We start from the raw sequence: 19,937 nt of genomic DNA, 5'->3' as shown, positions 1-19,937 counted from the left end.
CCCATTCTTTTGAAAAAGTGCTACGTACCATCGTTTCTCTGCTATTGATTGCTGACCCTGTGCACTTTGCTATGACTTTATCAATGCACTTCTTATGGATGGCAGCATTGCATTCTGAAAGAACAAACAAGTCATCGGCTCAGTAAAAACACCATTTAAAAACCTGGCTGAATAAATAATGCTAGTAAGATAATAAAGCTGCTTACGCCTGCATTGATAGCCTTGCTTGTTAAGACCCCTGAAAGAGAAACAAAGTGAGTGAGTTTTGAATTTTCAGAGCCTGCCTACACAGCTGAGGTCTGCAGCATGTATGAACTGCAAATGGGCTGAAACAATTTGGATCTTTAACTCTGAGAAGGTGTAGCTGCCCCAAGTTGTTCTAATTTAATTTACCTACTAGCTAACTACTGTGTGTGGCCCTTACAGCCTGTCCAGCACTTCTGATACCTTTTAATTTTTCAGCAATTAATAGGTTTATTAGAAATGCATGTGTATTGAGTCAGCAATGAATAAGTAAAAAATAAGTGCATTTCTGTGCAAATGCAGTTAGAAGCACAACTGTGTGTCATCATGTCCCCAACAATGAAACAGCAACTCCTACACATAACAAATAATAGGGTTGTTCCTGCAACCTTGTGCTCACACAGCAGTGTAGCTAAAAGGGGGTGAAAAAATAGCAGGGCAGCATCACTGCTCAAGGTGCAAACTGCCCCGTTACACCTCTGCACACACGTCTTTGCTCCAGTGATCCTTAACCTTTTTTTATATTCAAGGCATCCCCCAAAGTTTTGTGAATTTACTGGCACCTCATTTAAAAATATATATTTCTTTATTATAGTGCTTACCTCCTTGCAGAGGGGCCAGGCAGTGGGAGTGGGGAAGCAGCCCAGCAAGGAGCAGCTTGAGCCTGTACTTATTGCCTCACATCTGCTTACCTCCTCACACCTTGTGGCACCCTTGAAAGGATCTGGTGGCATCCCATGGTGTTAGGGCACCCTCACTGAGGATTGCAGCCTTACTCATTCAAAAAGCCCCAGCGGTCCATGCCCTATGGGGTTTTTTTTCCATGTCTAGTCCTATGACCCTCATCAGATCCCAACTCAAACCAATGGAAAGACTGTGATTGGCTTACACTGGCTTGTTTGCATGCCTGATTAGCAAACTCTCATTTAAATGTCCCACTGGATCAAATATACAGGGCCAGGATTTTTAATTGTGAACAAGCTCAGAACCACAATAATGTTTCTGTATTGATTTTGGCAGTGCGATGAGTATTATTATTGGCAGGAGCAGATCTCAGTTGAGGCACCAGCTTCTGTCTAACAGAAGTGCTTGGGCAAATTTGCTTGCACACAGACATCCAGATTTGCACTGAGGCTCTGACTGACAAATACTTTCCTTGAACCCACTCTCATGTATTAGCAACAACCAAGTGCTTTGTACACCGGAGGGCAGCTGCTGAACTGCACGGACAAAGCCTTTTTGGAATTAGAGCACTGAATTGTTGCATGTACCAGACAAACTCATGGCAGACAGAGCAAAACGTAGGCTGTGGGAAGAAGGTGGCAGTGAACTCGTGACACTTGACGTTGTGAATTTTGGCTTGCTTGATAGCCCCCCTCCGCTGGTGCAGAGAGAAAAACCCTTCTGTCTCGCAGTCAGCCATCTCTTTGGCATCTGGGGAAAAACAGAGACATACCTTTTCATTAGAACATGCAGCAATTGCATACAGAAATATTAAGGTAGATAAATATAGAGGTGCAGTCTGGGCTTCTATGGCGTTTTCTACGGAGGGATCAAAAAATGCTTTGCAAACAAGTAAAGAAGTCAGACACTGCCCCTGGGGAGATAAATATGATGTTATCTTGATAAAGGGGGGCACTGAGATATGTGAATTGAACCCAGGAATCCTCTGATCCAATTTCCTAGACCTAGGTTGATGGAAGCAAATTATATGGGTCTGAAGTGGCCTAAAAATACTTATTATAAGACTTTTAAGTGTTACATAGGAATCCTCTTGTTAAAAAGGCAGCAGGCAGAGTGGCTTTGCCAGTTCCATGAGGGCTCCCATTGCACTACATCAAAGCAGAAAGGGAAAGTACTTCTATTAAGCAATTAACCTGATGAAATGCCAGTTTGCTTCTCCGAACCTGCTGGTAGAGAAGCTTTCAGCATTGATGATGTGAATTTATGACAGGGGCCATGATCCAAGGAGAAGACAAGGGATGGGAATAATAAAAGGAGCCGTGCAGAGAAAGGCAATGAAGTTTCAAAGAGGATGTGATATTCAGAAATTTGGGGTGCTGCTTTGATTAAGAACCACACCTCCACATTTAAAAAAAATCACAGCCAAAGACATGGAGCCCCAGAATCGGAGAGCAGGCAGCCTTGGCATCAGGGTGGATTTTAATCATGATTTACATCACCGGGCAGGAAGCCTGGACTGAATCCTTGTTTTCTACAAAAAAAAAATACATTCTTGTTGTTTGATATAACCTGAATACATTTTATTCACAACTCAGAGATAGATACAGGTTTCATTTTTGGAAGGTATACACTATACATTTTAAAGCAGTGATTTATTTTGATACTTTTTCAGATTAATTTTGCAAGCCACATCAGAAAACGGAATTAACATTTGGTTATTTTATTAACCAAAGCTAATTGAAGCAGATCCTTGTGAAGTCATTGGGAGGTGAATTATCTCCAATTCACTAAATTAATCATGGATACTTGAGGGATATTTTTGCCATGCGGAATTAGGAGGGCAACAACAACCATCACCAAAAGCAACAGATATTTAAATAGTTTTATTTCACTAAAACAAGAAGCTTATGTGTTTTGGGATAGTTTTCTTCAACAAATATGTATTTTAACACAACAAGCGTATGTATTTTTGCATTTTTAACTTTTTTAGTTAAAAATGTGAAATGTGCTTTTAACAAAAAAATAAATAGGTTATTTCAGCCAGGTCAACATGAGAAACTTAAAATACTGGATTATGCAGCAAATTCAGCCTTCACTGTCCTCCTTCAGTTTATTCATAGACTGGAAAAGAAAGACAAGCTCAGTTCACAGAGATGCTTAATGGGATCTTCTAGTCTGAGCACTGAGTCCCACTGGGTACAGCAGGTTCCTTTAATCTTTACTAATCTATAGAGGAGCCTCTGGGAAACCTGTAAGATTGGGCCCTTAATAAAATCCATAGCTTGTTGTCACCTATTTGTAACGCTTTTCTAAAAAGGTTACATGAGTATACTGTCTCAAATAGTATATAATTAGAAGTTATAATCCCTATTCCATGATGATAGCTTTGAGCTGTAACATATCTTAAATTAGAACTATCTTTATATAGGTTTTTTTTTTTAAAAGCAACCTATCAAAATACAATTAAATCAACAAAATCTGATTTGATTTGATTTTTAAAAAATGTTGCTTTTTATTCACTCTGATTTAAAAAAAAAAAATCAGATTTTATTTTATTTAAAAAAAAACAACTGTTGATTTTTATCCACCCTGCCTGGGGTATTGGACTCCGAGACAGGGGGCACAACTACACAAGACGTTTACTCCAGAGCTGCCAAATTAGCTCCTCAGTAAATGTCTCAGCATCTACACTATTAGGCTGCAGTAAACTAATAAACTCTGTAGCAGGTTAATACTTGTAAATACAAGTACTATTCTGCTGCATAGCAACACATGTGTAGATGCTGATGGGTCTGGCTGGGGCACAAGAGTGCTTCAGTGTAGGGGCTGCCTACCAGCTAGCCCTGCATCGGAGCACCCTCGTGCCCCAGCCAGCCCCTCTGCAACGTACTGAGCCCTGAACTGGCAGGTTGATCCCCTGGGTCTCCTGCCAGCTGGGACTGCACCTACTCAGCTCAACATGCTGCACGTTCAAACTGTGCATCTGGAAGCAATAAACTCCAGCATGATATGCATTGGAGTTTATTGCTTTGAAGTAACTGCATGTGTAGACACACACAGTGTATCCCAGTTGCACTCAGTTAAAGACTGGGAAATGTATGGGAGTGGGGGTAAGCCACTTACCCTGGAATAAAGTGTTTCCAGCTAGGAAGGCTACTGAGGAGGCCAAGGGGAAAAGCCTGAAGGAAACCACAGGAGCCCCTAATGGAGACTTGCTTCCCAGGCAGGTGTTATCTGGTAGGCAGGACCCATTTCGGACACTGCCTGAGTTTTGCTGCAAGTTCGGCAAAACCGAAGCAATTCTGTGGGATGTTTCTACTGCTGGATCAGCAAAAATGGTTTGATTCCCGATTTCCACATCCCACCTCTTTTAAAGCAACACCAGCTCTATGTGTTAATGCAGAGAAGGCCTTATCATGGTACTGGCTCTCACAGTGTTGATTCTGGTTGGTATCTGGAAGGGTATTTCCAAAGAAAACCTTGGTCTTCGAGGAAGTGGTTAGTTTGGTTTAGTAATCAGAATACTTCCTTCTAAAGCAGAACTGAGCTGATGTCCCAGGATGGGGTTCAAGTGTAGCAAAAAGGTGCTCACCCTAGATTTCCATGTAAAATTTGGGATTGTGGGCAGGGGGCCATGAAGACTCAAAGATCACCTCAACAGCTAAATCCCCTGTGAGCCATGCCTTGTTGGGGCACTGCTGTCAGTGTGAGTAACACCTTGATCTTAACAGAGCCGTCAAAAGAAATAAACTGATGAATATTAAGTGCAGGACAGAGCTGTATAAATGGCAACTGCATTTTTAAAGTATTGTGTTTTTGGAAATATGTGTGATGCTACTTCAGATACTCCTTTGTCTGTGCTGCAAACTACAATACTGACGTGAGGTATGGCCTGATCCAACTGTGGAGCGTGTCACCATGAATATTCACAATGTGGTTTTTGCAAATAAAGACCTTTACATTCTTAACAGCGAGGTGTGCAGGTGTAAGGATTGCGTTGTCCACAAAGCCACATGAATGCATTTTACAGTTGGGAGTTCTGTACAGGTGCAGCCCAAACACATGAAATAAGCAGGATCCTTTCCAGTGACTGCAGGAGGACCTGAAGCTGGAATTAGGTCCTTCTTTCTTATCCATATTGGGCTTAAGAGAATGCATTTATATGGCCAGCAGTTAAAGGATCCGCTCTTTTTTTCCCTGGCAAACCAAGCAAATTTGATTTGCAAAACAATGAGGGAGCAGCGAACGTGGAACTTCATGGTACTGTATACATTGTTTTCATAGTGAAACTGCATTGAACTCATGGCAATAAACATGTCACAAGTCTCTCCATGAATGATCAGTAAGAAAATTTGCATTGTTTTCAATAGTAGGCACTTCTTTGGAGACAACACGTCTGCCCCAGTTAACTGAAAATCACCCCGATCAATTAAAAGAATAAAGTCACTTGCCACTTATTTCCAGGAAGTATCTTGCATTCATTAGCATTCTCCCTTGAGGTTTTAGTTCTAGCTGATTGAGATAAGGAAATAAAAAAAAAAAACACAGAAAACAAAGCTATTATTACACAATAAAACTACCCAATCGTAATGATGTCAGAAGGTTTGAGCTAACGCAAAGCAAAAGTCCAGCAACAATCTCAGGGGGCAAAAATTATGTCCAGGTGGACTTCATAGATTTGAGGGCCAGAAGGGTCCTCAACAGATCATCAAGTCCAATTGCCTGCCGTGGGCAGGAAAGAGCGCTGGGGTCAGATGACTCCAGCCAGGTGTTTGTTCACTAAACTTCAGTAAACTTTTATTTCTGGTTTGCTTGCTATTACATAAAATAACCACCCAAAAGAGAAGGGTGTTGTTGGAGAAACTCTACGTAATTAGCTTCAGTGAGGAGATTGTGTGGCTTCTCTGCAAAGCTTAGGAACAGCACAACAGAAAATAAAGCGCAGCAACGAAATAATGGTGAGGCTTTCCAAAGAAGCTCACTGTACAACAAGCTCAAGGCAAGAACGTGCCAGTCTCATACTTGCTCCTGAGAACTGGGCATTTTTTAACCCTATCCACTTTTTTGAGGTGCCTTTTAAAACCCTGAACCCAGATTCCCAACCTCCAAGACTTCAGGGAGAGTTAGGGGCTTAGCTTACTCATTTTTCCAGAATCCCACTGTCTTACCCATCTCCCTCCTTTGAACTTTAACTATCTATAAATCCGGCCCCAAAACGGGTGCTCTTCAAAATAATACACTTATACACTAGGAGCATAGTCTGAAATCTGAAAGGAAAAACTGCACGCAATTCCAATCAATTAACAGTTCTCCTAATTGTGTGTTGCTCAGCACTTATTAAAAATGTTGCTGTCACAAAAATGCTGTGCGTTACATAGCGTTACCAACCACCTGCTTGCTAGGATTATCGTGATGTGTAATTAATAACTGAGCCCTGATTCGGGACTGTGTTCCTGCAGATTTAGACTGCTATGTCTCCGTTGATTTGAAGAACGTGGAAATAATACAATAGTGCTGCATCCCCTTGATATTAAAATGATTACATTTGAAAACATTTCCCCCAGGACACATGAAATAATTTACATTTAATCACTGAGATTACTATGTGTCCCCAAGGATTTTTCTAAATAAAAAAGAAAAGGTTAATATGCCTGCATGACTCACATGAACTAGCATGTTTTAAGATAGCAATGGCACCTAACAGAAATGTGTTGTGCTGTTCTTTTTTTTTTTTTTTTTTTGATGTTCACGGACATCTTTCCACAAGGCAATACCCAAGTAGACTCAAAATGTGTCCCTGGGATGGCAGCCAGTTACTGTTGGCCTATTGGTTATACTCATAGCGTGGCCTCTGAACACAGCGCATTCTTCTATTCCAGAGCAGCTATCTGCAACAAACTGCAAGTGGAGGTAAGTATTCAAAGCACATACCCATATTTCGGTCTTCCCGTTGCTCTTCTTGCACCTGTCTGCCAGCAACTTGAGTTCTATGGTGGTTTCTGAAACCATTTCTGCACTTTTGTCCTTCACAACAATGTGCATGACTCTCCCGTTGTTGATGTGGGCATCAAAAGTGCTGTTCCAAGGTGGGTACATGGTGGGCTTCTTTTGGATGTACACTTGGCCATTCTCTGTTAATAAAGGGATATTTCGACTTATTGACATTCTTACCTAAGATGATGAAACACAGTAGGTCCAATTCTGTTTTATGCTAAGGCCACTGTATTCCATGCTGATGGTATAAAGGGACCTCAAAGAAGATATAAATGAGATGTATGACTACTTTAAGGTCCCCTTATACAGTCATGAAGACACAGAGCAGCCTTCGTGTTGATAAGGAGTCAAGCACTGTATGTGGTGTAGGTACAAATGCTTTTGGTACCACGAAATCCTGCTTCTCAAATTCTTTGTCTTCCTTGAGGACACCAAAAAGATTCAAGCAAGTGCCCGAACCCATGCAAACAAACCAATAGCTAGACCATGTCTATGGAGGAAATAAGAGTGGCGTTAGAGAAGACAGGCTTTGGGGAGGATAATGATAACTCTTTCCCCTACCATTAAGGCTTGAAGCCCTAAAGAAGGGCAGCACAATACAGTAACAAAGAAATGCAGGACTGGGAAGGGACTCCTGGGTCATCAAGTCCAGTCCACTGCTATTACAGGTAATTATGTCATATCTTACAATTCATAAACCAATCAAGCTTCATCTTAAAACAAGTCAGGGTTTTTTTTTGCCCTACTACTCCTGATGGGCCCTTTTGAAAACTTCTTCCTCCGACAACTAGTAAAGCCGCTTCTGATTCCCACTCACCTAATCATCGTAGCAGCACTTCCCTGCACCTTTGTCTGTACAAATTCACCTTTCTTCAGTATGACACAGGGGACATCTTAATTGACAAGAGATACCTTTAAGGCTTACTACCGGTAAAGAAATGTCTATTTGTCACTACTTGGACATGACAAATTGATTTTTTTTTCATATTGCATAGTTGCTTTATATAACAGGTAAGCACCTTGAATTTGTTGCTCAAGGTGAACTCGGTTTCCCAATCTCCCTTTGGAAACCTTCTACTCACAGTATGGGAAAACTAATGGAATTAGAAAATAATAATAAATGATATGGAGTCTGTTTAAGTGCACTGTGGGACAATAATAATAGAGCTGTCCATCTGCAAAGTGGTAGCTGGTTTTTACACCCTTCATGTTGGTTTCCCATTGAAGGAGAAATCATTGATGGTGCAGCTGCAGGGCATCATTCAAATTAAATTGGTCAATTTCTATGAACCAAAACAGGCCATGAACAGAAGCAGTTGCACAAACAGCACGGAAGAAAAAAATCCACTTCCTGAAATCATTGCCTCAAATCCAATGCCTGTTTCCCATGAAACCTCTTTGCCCCAAAGAAGTGATCCAAATTAAAGAAACAAAGTTGAAGAGCAAGCTCTCTGGCTATTTGCAACAGTTGCCCGCCCCCCTCCCCCCCAAATAAAAACCTGCATGAAATTAAAGACAATACAGCTTTACTTCAAAGACTGCATCACGCTTGCCTCCTAAGACAAAGAATTTGTAGGATCATTTCTAAACTCACAAGCTGGTCACTTCTACCACAGCAACAGAAATAAAAAATTTGCATTTCCACAGCATTTTCCTTTAGACAGTTGAAAAAAGAATTTAAAATATCATTGCAATGATTTCAGGCCTTTCTAGATAACACACACACACACACAAAAGGAACAGCGATTACAGCTTCTATCTGCCTCCATCTACAGGTCACCTTTAAATATTTGGGTCTTCATGCAAATTTCACCTGATTTAACTAAAGTCAATTGGGTTAAATGAACAGGGATGAATTTCTGCAGAGCCACTTATTTGGGGTTAAGAGCAGCTCAGTTTGATTTTGCCTTATCTGATGATTTTAAAAGAAAGTAAGCACTCTTTAAATGAAGTGTGTCCATACACAAACTTGCCTCGGTTTAATGAAGTCACTTTGCAATCCCATTTAAGTGAAACCACTTTGCTCTCTATGGGCAGACCAGGCTTAGGAGAGGCAGCATTTGAAAAGAGACTGGTCTATGTTGCATCCATTACATACAATCTCTCCCTCCTGCCTTTCCTCTAAGGGTCCGTCCGTGGAGAGGCAAAGCAAAGAGACAGAGACGCACTGCTGGCGGAGGGGTGGGGGACAAGGCACTCGGGATTGCCCCCTGCTGCTGCTGGGAGAGAGAATTAGAAAGGAGAGTGCAGGGACTGGGGAGCATGGAGATGATTTTTGATCCCCCGAGCGCTGGCAGAAGGCAACGCTATTCCTGGCCTGGCTTATCCAGTGACAGCAGCAAGCTCCCGTCCCTGCTCCTTTCCACCTCCCTCGCCCAGCAGTAAGTTAGACTCCCGCCCTCACCCAGAGGAGTCGGTCCCCTCCCCTCACTTCCAGCAGCTGGACCATTAGAGGAAGAAGCAGGGTCGACGTATCTCTTACTGTACCTGGTGCCGTTCTCAGCTAGGTGGCTGCCTCTCAGCGCCCTGGGCCTGTCCTGCTTGCAGATCTCCAGAGCAGTGACCCCATCCCCTGTCTTCAAAAAGGAAGTGGAGACAGGGGCTGGGGAAAGAAAAATATGATCTTAAAGGAAGGATCAGGGATCCGATCCCAGCTCCTTTTTTTTTTTTTTTTTTTCTTCCTGTGTCAGTGTTTTATACAGCAATCAAGGCCAGACTGTAAACCCTTCACTCGCAAAGGAGAGTATGCTCATTGTACCTGGTATATCCATATAGCAAGGACCAGTCCTTGACCAGAGGCAACTATAGATGATAGGCAGGAAAGCCCCCCTTGTTGGAAACTCAACTTAATGCTGGGTTTCTGGGAGTAGCTCTGCACAAGGAGCGGGCTTGCATTAGAAAAACAAAGGCAGAGACCAAACTGTTTTACTACGGCTTCCGCCAAAAGAACCCGCATCACAAAATTAACAACGCATCGTTGCCTCATCTTAAATGGGACTTGCCATCCGTGTATTCACTGGCGTGAGATGAGATTGTGCAACTGAGACTGACATTTAGTGGTATACGTAGACTTTCCTAGTTCAGGACCTGACTGTAAACCCATTACTTGCACTGCTGAGTTTACATTGCGTAGCTGCTCTTTCGCAGGTCAAGCCCATCTCTGCTCTATAAGACCCCAAATCTTTAAATGAGTGAGGGAGGGTACGCTTTGCTCGCAGTTTAACATAGCATTTATGTCAGTTTTGGGGATTAATGTGCAATAGGCCTGTGCGAGTAGGCAGCTATTCGATCCCACTTCAGATCTGGCCACTTTGGATGCCAGGGATCCGATCCGAAGATCCGGACCGAGTTCCCGCTTTGATCCCGCCAAAGCGGCTCCGAAGCTTTGGAGCCACGTCGTAGATCTGGCCATAGGGTATAATGAGGAATCAATGAAATATCTATAACTTTGTTGTTTTTTGGTCTTATTTGGAAGACGCTTGCAGGGCATAGCCTTTGCTGAGAGCATGAAGCCTGCCCAAGCTTCAAGAAGATTGGTGCAGTGGTTTTGGGGAAACTGCACCTCAAGCTGTGGACAAGCAAAACTTGCAATGTGGGTGACGCTGTGTGTGTTAAGGTGCAGCAGACTAACAGCTGCAGGGATGGTGGCCCCTGCTGCAGCCATAACACCTGCCAGCTGTCGAGCAGATCAGTGCGGGGGGGTTCTGGGGCCGTGCACCTCTAGCTGCTGACAGGCAAAACTCATGCCATGGGTGCTTGTGGGACCAACTGTGTCTGTCTTGGGGCAGTTGATTGTCTGTGTTGATTATTTCCTCTCCTTTGTCTCTGGTTTTGTAGGTGTTAATTGATGGTAAATAATTGGCTACATTAGCTAGCAACTGTGTATTGAGCTGGTCCCTGAGTGAATCATGGTTGATTGGTAACTGGTAAGACAGTAGCTTAGCAGCCAGGCTGCAGTAGCGTCTCTCACGCCCCAAGACAGACAGTTGCACAAGCACGCATATCACGAGTTTTGCTTGTCAGCAGCGAGGGGTGCAGGGCCCCAGAACCCCCCTACACCGATCCCCTTGACAGCTGGCAGACATCGTGGCCTCAGCAGGGGCCAGCATCCCTGCAGCTTTCAGCCCACTGCGCCTCAACACACACAGGGTCACCCATGTCAAGTTTTGCCTGTCAACAGCTTGAGATACAGTTCCCCCAACCCCCTGCGCTGATCTTCTTGAAACTTGGCAGGCTTTGTGGCCTCGCCAAGGGCTACCACCCCTGCAGTTTTCACCCCATGAAAACTGCATGACACATGACATGAGTTTGCTTTCAAGAATTTGGGGTGCAGTTCCTCCCCAAAATCCCTGCATCGATTGTCTTGAATATTGGCAGGCTTCATGCTCAAAGCAGAGGCTACAACCCCTGAAAATTTCATCCACATCAGATAAAGTAACAAAGTTACAGATATTTCATTGTTTCCCCATTATACCCTATGGCCTGATCTCCGAAGCAGCTCTGAAGCTTTTCCAAAGGGCTTCAGGAGCTCCGAACCGCTTTGGAAAGCTGAGTGAAGCCAGTGCTTCAATCTGGACATGTTGCTTCAGACACCAAAGCATTCGAAACTTCTCTGGATCCGAAGCACAGTCCGAAGCCTCGCACAGCCCTACTGTGCAAGTCACGAATTACTGTGCATCTAGGATGAGCTAGGCTTGCAAATAACTAATTGCAAAGAACTCGGTTATTTGCAAACCTAGTTCATCCCTGATGCAAACCTGCCACCTTTCCTGGAACTCTTCTGGGGATGGATATGGCCCTCTAAGACGGACAACTGAGGCTGGCACCAAGACTTGAGCTCACAAATAGACAGTCAATAGATTTCAACAAAATGCTGTACTACACACAGTATAAACTTCCAAGCATTTCACACTATAAACGTCCAAGTATTTCACACTATAAACTTCCAAGCATTTCTGTGAAGAACCATCTAAGGAAAAAAGAGCCGTGACTTCCTTTCAGCATGGGCCCCGCTTTCTGCAGACATAAAGAAATCAGTTTATCCAAGAGTCAGCATCACCTGAAAAACTACCCAGTGCTCTGGGAAATATACGGATTAAACAAAAATGAGAATGGGAATGTATTGGCCAATGCAAATTGGCCAAATTCATTCCTGGTACAACTCCACTGAAGTCCAGGAGTTAATTTACCCCTGAAAGATAAGACAGTGCCTGGCATTTCTGCACAGCGGAGTTTTCTCCATGGCCGACAGAGCTCAGTATGTGTCCAAGTGATCCAGGGGCACTCTTTCCTGCAGCAAATGTCACCAGGACAGGTGCTAAAAGGGCACTGGTCCAGGTGGCCCATTAGTTCAGAAACAGCTTTTAAAGGGCAGAATTTTTTTTTAAACTTCAAACAGGCCCTATGCAAACTGAAAAATTTTCTTTTGGGTAGCATCCCACCACAGCATTGCCACCCATTTCCAGAATGGCTGCGCACACACCGCCTTTGGTAAACTACTGTGGTGCTTTTGTTAAAGTGCCTTTAAAAAAAGAAAAGAACCTCACCAAAATACATCAGGCAGAAAAACAAGGCTCGATAGACATGACCCAGCCATACATTGCAAAATACAGAACAAAATATTGTATCACGATGGTTCCAGAAGTGAACATTTGATCAATGGGAATTTCACAAGAATTTGAATCAAACCCGATGTAGAGTTATATCTCTTTCTACCCTGACATATTCCTAAAGTCATCTAACAAAGCAAGCATAGAAACGTCTAGTTTAAAAAGAACAAATCAAAATGTATGAAAAGTTTATAGATCACTCCCTGTTCTACAGCAATCATTTAATTTTGCCCCTTGAGAGAGATTGTTGTCTCATGATCAGAGCAGCAGTCTGGGAGCCAGGATTCCTGGTTTCTATTACCAGCTTTGCAACTGATTAATCCTGCCTCCTCCGACTCGTGACTTAGGCCACGATTTTCATACTTGGATGCTGCCTGTTGGGCAGAGAAACATAAACTCTCTGATTTTCAGAGGTATTGAGGTTCCACGAAACCTTCAAGAGAGAATCAAGACTAAACTATATCAGAAAGGATCCAAGACTCTCAAACATACCAGATGGCAGGAAAAGGGCAAGTTTTCCCATCCCCAAAAGCATACTGGTGAAAGTACTGTACACTTCACTCCTGTATACTTAGGCCTTGCCTTTCCCAGCCTCTTCCACTCTGCCATGGATGTTACTTCTCTTCCTTGTGCTCTTTAATTTCCCTCTGTAATTACTTGCTTCATCCCTTCCCCCATGCTACTAGATCAGAGTATAGCAAACTCCTACTGCCTTCCCATTCTCGTATCTCTGAGTGACCCGTATCCTCTGTAAAGCTCAGAAACACTAACCAGTCATAATCTAACGTCCTAAAACATTTGAAACAGAGGAGTAAAAAGAATGCACAGCATAACATTTTCAAATGCGTCCAAGGGAGTTGTTATACCTAAATTGCACTGGAATTTAGTGGGAGCTGGGCATCTTAATTCTTTTAATTACTGTATTCTAAATTAACACCTTGGACTGTCTCCCCCAGGTCCCTTCCGGCCCCTTCCAACGTATAGATCTATGAATATGTTCTGCTGCTAGTTGGCCCTGGGGAAGCACACGTGTGCACTCATTTGGACGTGCCCCTTGTATCTATTTCTGACATTTCTGGGAAGGGACTCGTTTTAGCTGAACAGGGCTTAGGAGATTTTTAAGGGCTTCCTAAACCAAGGGAATTAAGGTTTTTCATGTTCAGACTGTTTAAAAAAAAAATTTTACCTACTGGCTTTTCCTTCCCCCCATTAGAGAAGACTCTAAATGGAAGAAAAGTTACGTTCCTTGGTTAATAAATTAACCCCAACAATGTTCTCATCCCTACACAAGGTGCACATGAACCGATCCTGCCCAAACTGATTTTATTCACTTCTGAATGGACAAGCCCTCACTCTTATGTTATGGCTCCTTCAAAGATTTCACTAAAAGCAGGAAGACTGGCTTGAAGTTAAACTGAAACTGAAAGCACCATTTTCAGTAAATACTGTAAATATGAGATCCTAAAAATGTCACGTGATAGTGTTTTTTCTCTACGTGGATGGATTTGACTACAGCTTTCCAAAAACAGTTAATATGTTCACTCTGCATACTCATCGTTTTATTTTAAATTGACAGCCAAACACTGAATTAGTTAAAAAGTATAAAATCATCTTTTTCAAACTGTTACTTTCCCCTCCAGGCTTGTGAGATAACTTGATTTCCTGAGAGAGATGGATTTCTGAGACAAGTACATGGATGAGATTAATGTTATTATCTGAGTTTTAAGATGAATCATGATCATACACCGCAATAAATACAAGCAGTCTACAATAATTTTATGGACCCCACCCTGAACAAACTTATGGAGGGAAATGACTTTGCACATGTAAGTAATCCCAAGGAAACATATCTTTCTTCTCACACATAAACGTATGCGTTGTTTCCATGATGCAGGGCTATAGATACAAAGCTAATAAAATGATCCACACATTTAGAGCTAGGAATAGGCTAATCTAGTTAATTACCATCATGCCGAAGTATCAAATCAACCCAGAAAACACATTGCAGTAGTTGCAAAGAAAAGCTAGCTCTGGTTTGTAATAGTCTGCCTCATTCAAAAGCTTTCCCATGATACTTAGAAGAAGGAAATTACTAGACTGGGTAAAATCGCTAAAAAATGGAATAAACATTTTAAGGACCATCACTCAACACCAGAAACACAAAACTATGGTGGTTGGGGGGCTCTGTTGGCAAGCTGCACATCAGCTGAACACAATGAATCAGGGATACGGCTCTGTTCGGTTTTCTACACCTAGGCATGCAAGGACCCGTATTACAGGTGAGGGCTTGTCTGGAGCTGCAACTTGAAAACTCCCTGGTTTTGCAGATCTCGCATAGAACCCAGCCGTTAGGTGCAGTCGTCTGCAGAATGATATGATTTATACAATTGCTTCTATTTATAATATTCCATGACATTGTATACGCTCTTCCACCCATATGCCATATAGGTTCAACAATACAACTAGACACAGACCAATTACAAGAGAGACCGAACTTCACCTGTCCTCACATGTAGGTGCTTACCTGACTCCACTGCTTCTTTGACCATCACGGCACAGTAAGGGTTAATCACCTCCCCTTGCGATGGCAGGTAGGGCCCACTGTCATAGTTTGATAAACCAATCCGGAGAAAGGGTGACATATCAGATCCTGTATCAAGGAAAAAACAACAGTATTTGAGAGTTCAAAAACGGTCGGTGTTTTAAGCAGTCTCTTATCACCGCCAGCCAGGGGTAAATTGGAAGCTAGTCATCCATCCACAGAGAGGCTCCAGGACTTCCTCTTCTGTCCAGCAAGATGTTGGACTACCAAAAGCCTGCAAGCAAGTGAAGTTATGAAACTTCACTTATTGGCTTCATTGCGTAGTTTTAACCCATCATGATGTGTTTGCTGGAAATAAACCTAACGGACACTGGCGTACCGCTGGCTCAGCACCAGCCCACGCAGACCCTGCTATCGGTACTGTAGGAACCCTGTGCCAAGGAATAAGTTTCCTGGGATAACCTCTTCCGCAGCTCATGTGAAGTCAAATGCTCAGGAAACAGACCTCTGTGAGACTGCACTGGGTTTTGGGAATACCGCTCTGTTGCAAGCCTGCAAGCTAAACATGACACTGTGAAATAATTAAGTGCTATTTATACACAGCATGGCAATGATCCCAGGCATTTAGATCACTGGTTAGCTGGCCCATAATTACTTTAAGGAGAAAATTCAGCTTGTCCGAACGAACTTATTAGGGTGTGGGTGGGAAATTTTCACAGAGTAATTGGCAACTGAAAAAAGTACTTAGAAAATGGGCCATCAAAGAAATAATAGGAAAGCCGCTAGTAACATTTTTGCCCTCCTGTTGCAGGTACTCTACAATTTGCAGTGAAAAGATGTAGGGAAATAATCCTTTGTGCCAACAGAATAGGTATTTATTCACAGAGTTATTGGGTGCCTATCGGCATAATACTCGCACGTAGTACATAGTGCGAAAAGTTTAGATCTCTGATTTGGGCCCTCCAATGCCTTTCGTTACATTGCAGCCACTAGTTGTAAACTTGTTTTCTTGTCATCGTAGCCATTAATCCTTCAGGTCCCAGCATTGTAAGACACCCCAGCTCCAGCGATCAACTGCCTAAAACAGTGGTTCCCAATCTGCGGTACATGTACCACCAGTGGTACACAGGCAACCTGGCAGGGGCACAAGTTAACAGATTTATTTCAATTACCTGATATGACAAAAAAAATTCTGGTGGTACTTAACATTGAACTGAAAAACTTGCTGGTGGTACTTAAGGTTGTATCATTTTAAATTGGTGGTGCGCCATCTGTCAGAGTTTGGAGATCCCTGTCCTAAAATACTGCACTCTTTTGGATCACAATGATCACAAAGCTCAGAACCAAGTCTATGAGACAGCATTTACAGTGGTGAGGAATCAGTTGTGCAATTACCTACCAGAAGAGATGAGATGAACTGAGGGTTTAACTAACTTTGGGAAGGCTGCAAAACCTTTCTTCTGACATGATAAAGCCTTGCCAACCTACTGATATCACCACCCAGTCGCTGGTGACTGCAAGATGACCCAAGTCTACGGCCGGGTAGAGAGACTTTTTTTCTTACCTGTAAATAGAATTAAACCGAAGGACAAGATCAGCCTCGAATGAGATGGGTTTTCCTTTGCATCACACTTGCAGAAAACATGGAACAATTTCTCTCATCTGAAAGAATGGGCGTCACTGCTCCTTTGGCCGGGCTGGTTTTAAAACTCTGGCTCTCTGTTCAAGGAGATGGGAGAGAGGTATGTGAATGGCACACCGTAACCTGGGGTGTTGGAGCAAAGACATGTAGCAATCACTTGCTGGAATGGCTTTGGTCATACTTAGTAACTTGGAGAGATGAGATTCCATCAGCCCTTGAAACAAGGAAATTCAGGGTGACTGCAGTAGCCAGAAGGATTTTCGTTAAGTGAGCAACACTGTCCTTTCTTCTTTAAATACGGCAGGATGTTCTTTCTGCCTGGAAAAAATTAAAACAGACGTCTGGACTTGAAACCAAATTGGATACAAAAGCCTTCCCAGGGACTCAGTTCAGCATCTTTGCAAACTGGATCATCTGTTTTGCTCCTGCACCATCGCATGGTGGATTTAGTTTCTGACACATCTTTAAATAATTGTTCAAGGGGTTCTCCAAAGAAGTGTCACCAACATCGGGATGAGCTACGGACCTGGCTTTATGGGACAGTCTCCTTCTAGTTTTGGCTGAAGTGACTTGAGGTATATAGTTATGGGATCTGGTAATCAGTGAACCACGCAGGTATTCAGATGCTAGAGGAAAGTTTTTGGTACTTTGGTAGGGATGTTGGGCAAAGACAGAAAGATCCCTGAACCACTGCATATAATCCCCCTCAGCTGGGCACAGATTACAAATTACAATAGAAAAGCTCCTAAGATTGCTCAAAAGACTTCCCAAAGTGCTCAGTGTGCGCTGCCGTCCCCAGCTGGGAGACAGGACTTTAGGCAGCATTGCTGCTTTTTAGATGTTACAGGAAAAAGTACAGGGAGTAAATATTAGTGGTTATGCTGTGCACAGAAGGACAGTGGGTGTTAGCATAACCCATCTTCTTCTCTGCAGGGTTTGGGTGAGACATCTCTGGATGTATCAGTGCATTCAGTGTAACAGTGATGCTTCCACATTAGACAAATACATCCTTTATGGGAAACGGTAAGAAACTTCCTCTAGGAAATGACATGTATTATATATCCAGGCTTGGATAGGTGTGCAGGGACATGCATGAAAATCCAGGTGAGTAGTGGCAAACAAATCCCTCCAAAGACGCTTATCAGTAGAGAGGCCTGTGCTGCTGAAGAAGGTGGGGAGGAGAGAAGCAGTCTGACATTAGACCAAATGGGCTAAGGCAGAAAAACCCAATCCAAATAGCTGATGTAGTTTCACTGGAAGAAATCAAGATATTGTTTTTGCTTCTTTTTCTTCAACCATTGAGGCACGCCCTTCATATCGACAAATAAAAGGAAAAAACTAACCTAAAGATTTCTGGCAGCAAGAGTGAAATGCCCGTGATAGTAACCTTTGCTCTGTGCAATGTGGGAAGCTCATAAGAGCCTCAAATATATTTCTATTAGTGATCCAGAGACCGCTGTGTGAGTAACTCTGGCTTACAAAATCACTGTATTACTAATAAATATTAGTCATCATTTGGAGGATGAAGTTTATTACAGCAAACCAAATACCGTTCTGTATTTCTTTGGCAGAGAAATAGGCCGTGTGTTATATTATTGTCTCAAATATTTTGGAAACCATGATAATAGCTAAAAATAATCGGTTGTATTCATCATTTGTCTAATGCCGTTTAGTTAATGCAGTTATAGCAATGATCATGATCCATTGGGTTAGTCTTTTTTGGAAACACTGGCTTTCATTTCTATTTTGGAACAGTTACAAGATTCCAAGCTATTAACAGATATATGATTCCCTTCTCTCATGACCTATCAGACTTAGGAAATGAAGTCTAATATGATCACTCAGTAACAATAATCCTATCTCACAAATGTGACCTCATACCATAACAGCATGTACACTGGCAAGTTGGAAACCCTTTTCCCCAGTGGGATACACATCTGGTTCATTGCACATTAACTGATTTCAAGATGATATATCATTATAACTTATAAAAAAAAATCTATTTAAGAGATTCATCAATGCATTAATGATGAAGGACTGAACTTCTGTATAAGGAATATGTAAGGAACTTCTTACAAACCGATCTATCTATCAGGTTCTATAGAATTTGAAAGGTCCTGACAATAAGTCATCGACAAATGAGGCTATTTTAGGTGGCTGTGCGGGCTCATTACAGACAAAGGAATTGGACTGGATCCAAAGGAGATTTCATTGAGTATCCATGCCACCTATCTGGGCTGCCTGCATGAGCCTTCAATTGCATTTCTTCACAAAAAACGAAAAATTGAAACTCTTTGTTCCCTCCCCCCACCAGTTTGATGGATAGAAATGCATGAGTCTTCCCCCGAAAACTATCTGTACTAGGGCTGTGTGAAATGGCACCCGTTCCATTTTGACTTGCATTTTGACACAACAGCATTTTGTTTCGAAATTTGTTTCGATTCAAAACCGCTGTTCCCTTTCTGAGCTTCACTGTTTCAACGCTGTTTTGAAGTTTTGCCCATAGGCTATAATGGGGAAACTTGAAATGGCCTATAACTTTGTCATTTCTGGCCTGATTTGGATGAGACTTGCAGAAATGGTAGCCCCTTCCGAGAGCATGAAGCCTGCCAAGTTTCAAAGAGAGAGCTGCAGGGGGAAACTGCAAAGTCTTGAAAGCAAAATACTCATGTCGCGTATATGTGTTAAGCCACAGCGGGATCACAACTGCAGGGGTAGTAGCCCCTGGTGAGGCCACAAAGCCTGCCAAGTTTCAAGTTGAAAGGTGCAGGGGTTGGTGGGGAACTGCACTTCAAGCTGCTGACAGGCAAAACTCGTGACATAGATGACCCTGTGTGTGTTAAGCCGCAGCAAAATGAAAACTGCAGGGATGGTGGCTCCTGCTCAGGCCACAAAGCCTGCCAAGTTTCAAGGAGGTAAGTGCAGGGGTTTGGGGGGAACTACACCTCAAGCTGCGGACAAGAAAAACTCGTGCCATGGGTGACACTGCGTGTGTTAAGGCGCAGCAGGGTGACAGCTGCAGGGATGGTGGCCCCTGCTGAAGCCACAACACCTGCCATCTGTCACAGAGATAGATGCAGGGGAGTCTGGGTCCTCGGGCCCTGCACCTGTGGCTGCTGACAGGCAAAACTCGTGACATGAGGGGGGGACACTCTGTGTGTGTGTGTGTGTGTGTGTGTGTGTGTGTGTGTGTGTGTGTGTGTGTGTGTGTGTGTGTGTGTGT

General features: G+C 42.9%; 1 protein-coding gene across 2 annotated transcripts in view; it reads right to left on the bottom strand.

The window, feature by feature from the left end:
* PRKCQ (protein kinase C theta) overlaps positions 1–19,937 on the bottom strand; it is a 95,544-nt gene that overhangs the window by 52,767 nt on the left and 22,840 nt on the right. Inside the window, exons 2-9 of one of the 2 annotated variants that reach the window (XM_019543749.1) lie at positions 16,896–17,032; positions 16,637–16,791; positions 15,055–15,180; positions 6,859–7,058; positions 5,379–5,439; positions 1,515–1,677; positions 207–238; positions 29–114 (exon numbers count right to left, since the gene is read on the bottom strand). In XM_019543749.1, coding sequence (XP_019399294.1) covers positions 29–114; positions 207–238; positions 1,515–1,677; positions 5,379–5,439; positions 6,859–7,058; positions 15,055–15,172 — 660 coding nt within the window. In that variant the 5' untranslated portion in view covers positions 15,173–15,180; positions 16,637–16,791; positions 16,896–17,032. Of the gene's footprint in view, positions 1–28; positions 115–206; positions 239–1,514; positions 1,678–5,378; positions 5,440–6,858; positions 7,059–9,408; positions 9,524–15,054; positions 15,181–16,636; positions 16,792–16,895; positions 17,033–19,937 lie in introns of those variants that run through there. The other variant, XM_019543750.1, reaches the window with a different exon arrangement.

Source organism: Crocodylus porosus, unplaced genomic scaffold (assembly GCF_001723895.1).
Source record: "Crocodylus porosus isolate Cpor-Errol unplaced genomic scaffold, CroPor_comp1, whole genome shotgun sequence".
Classification (NCBI taxonomy): Eukaryota; Metazoa; Chordata; order Crocodylia; family Crocodylidae; genus Crocodylus; species Crocodylus porosus.
The sequence above is the reverse complement of the archived record's forward strand: the minus strand, read 5'-3'. Positions and strand labels throughout refer to the sequence as shown.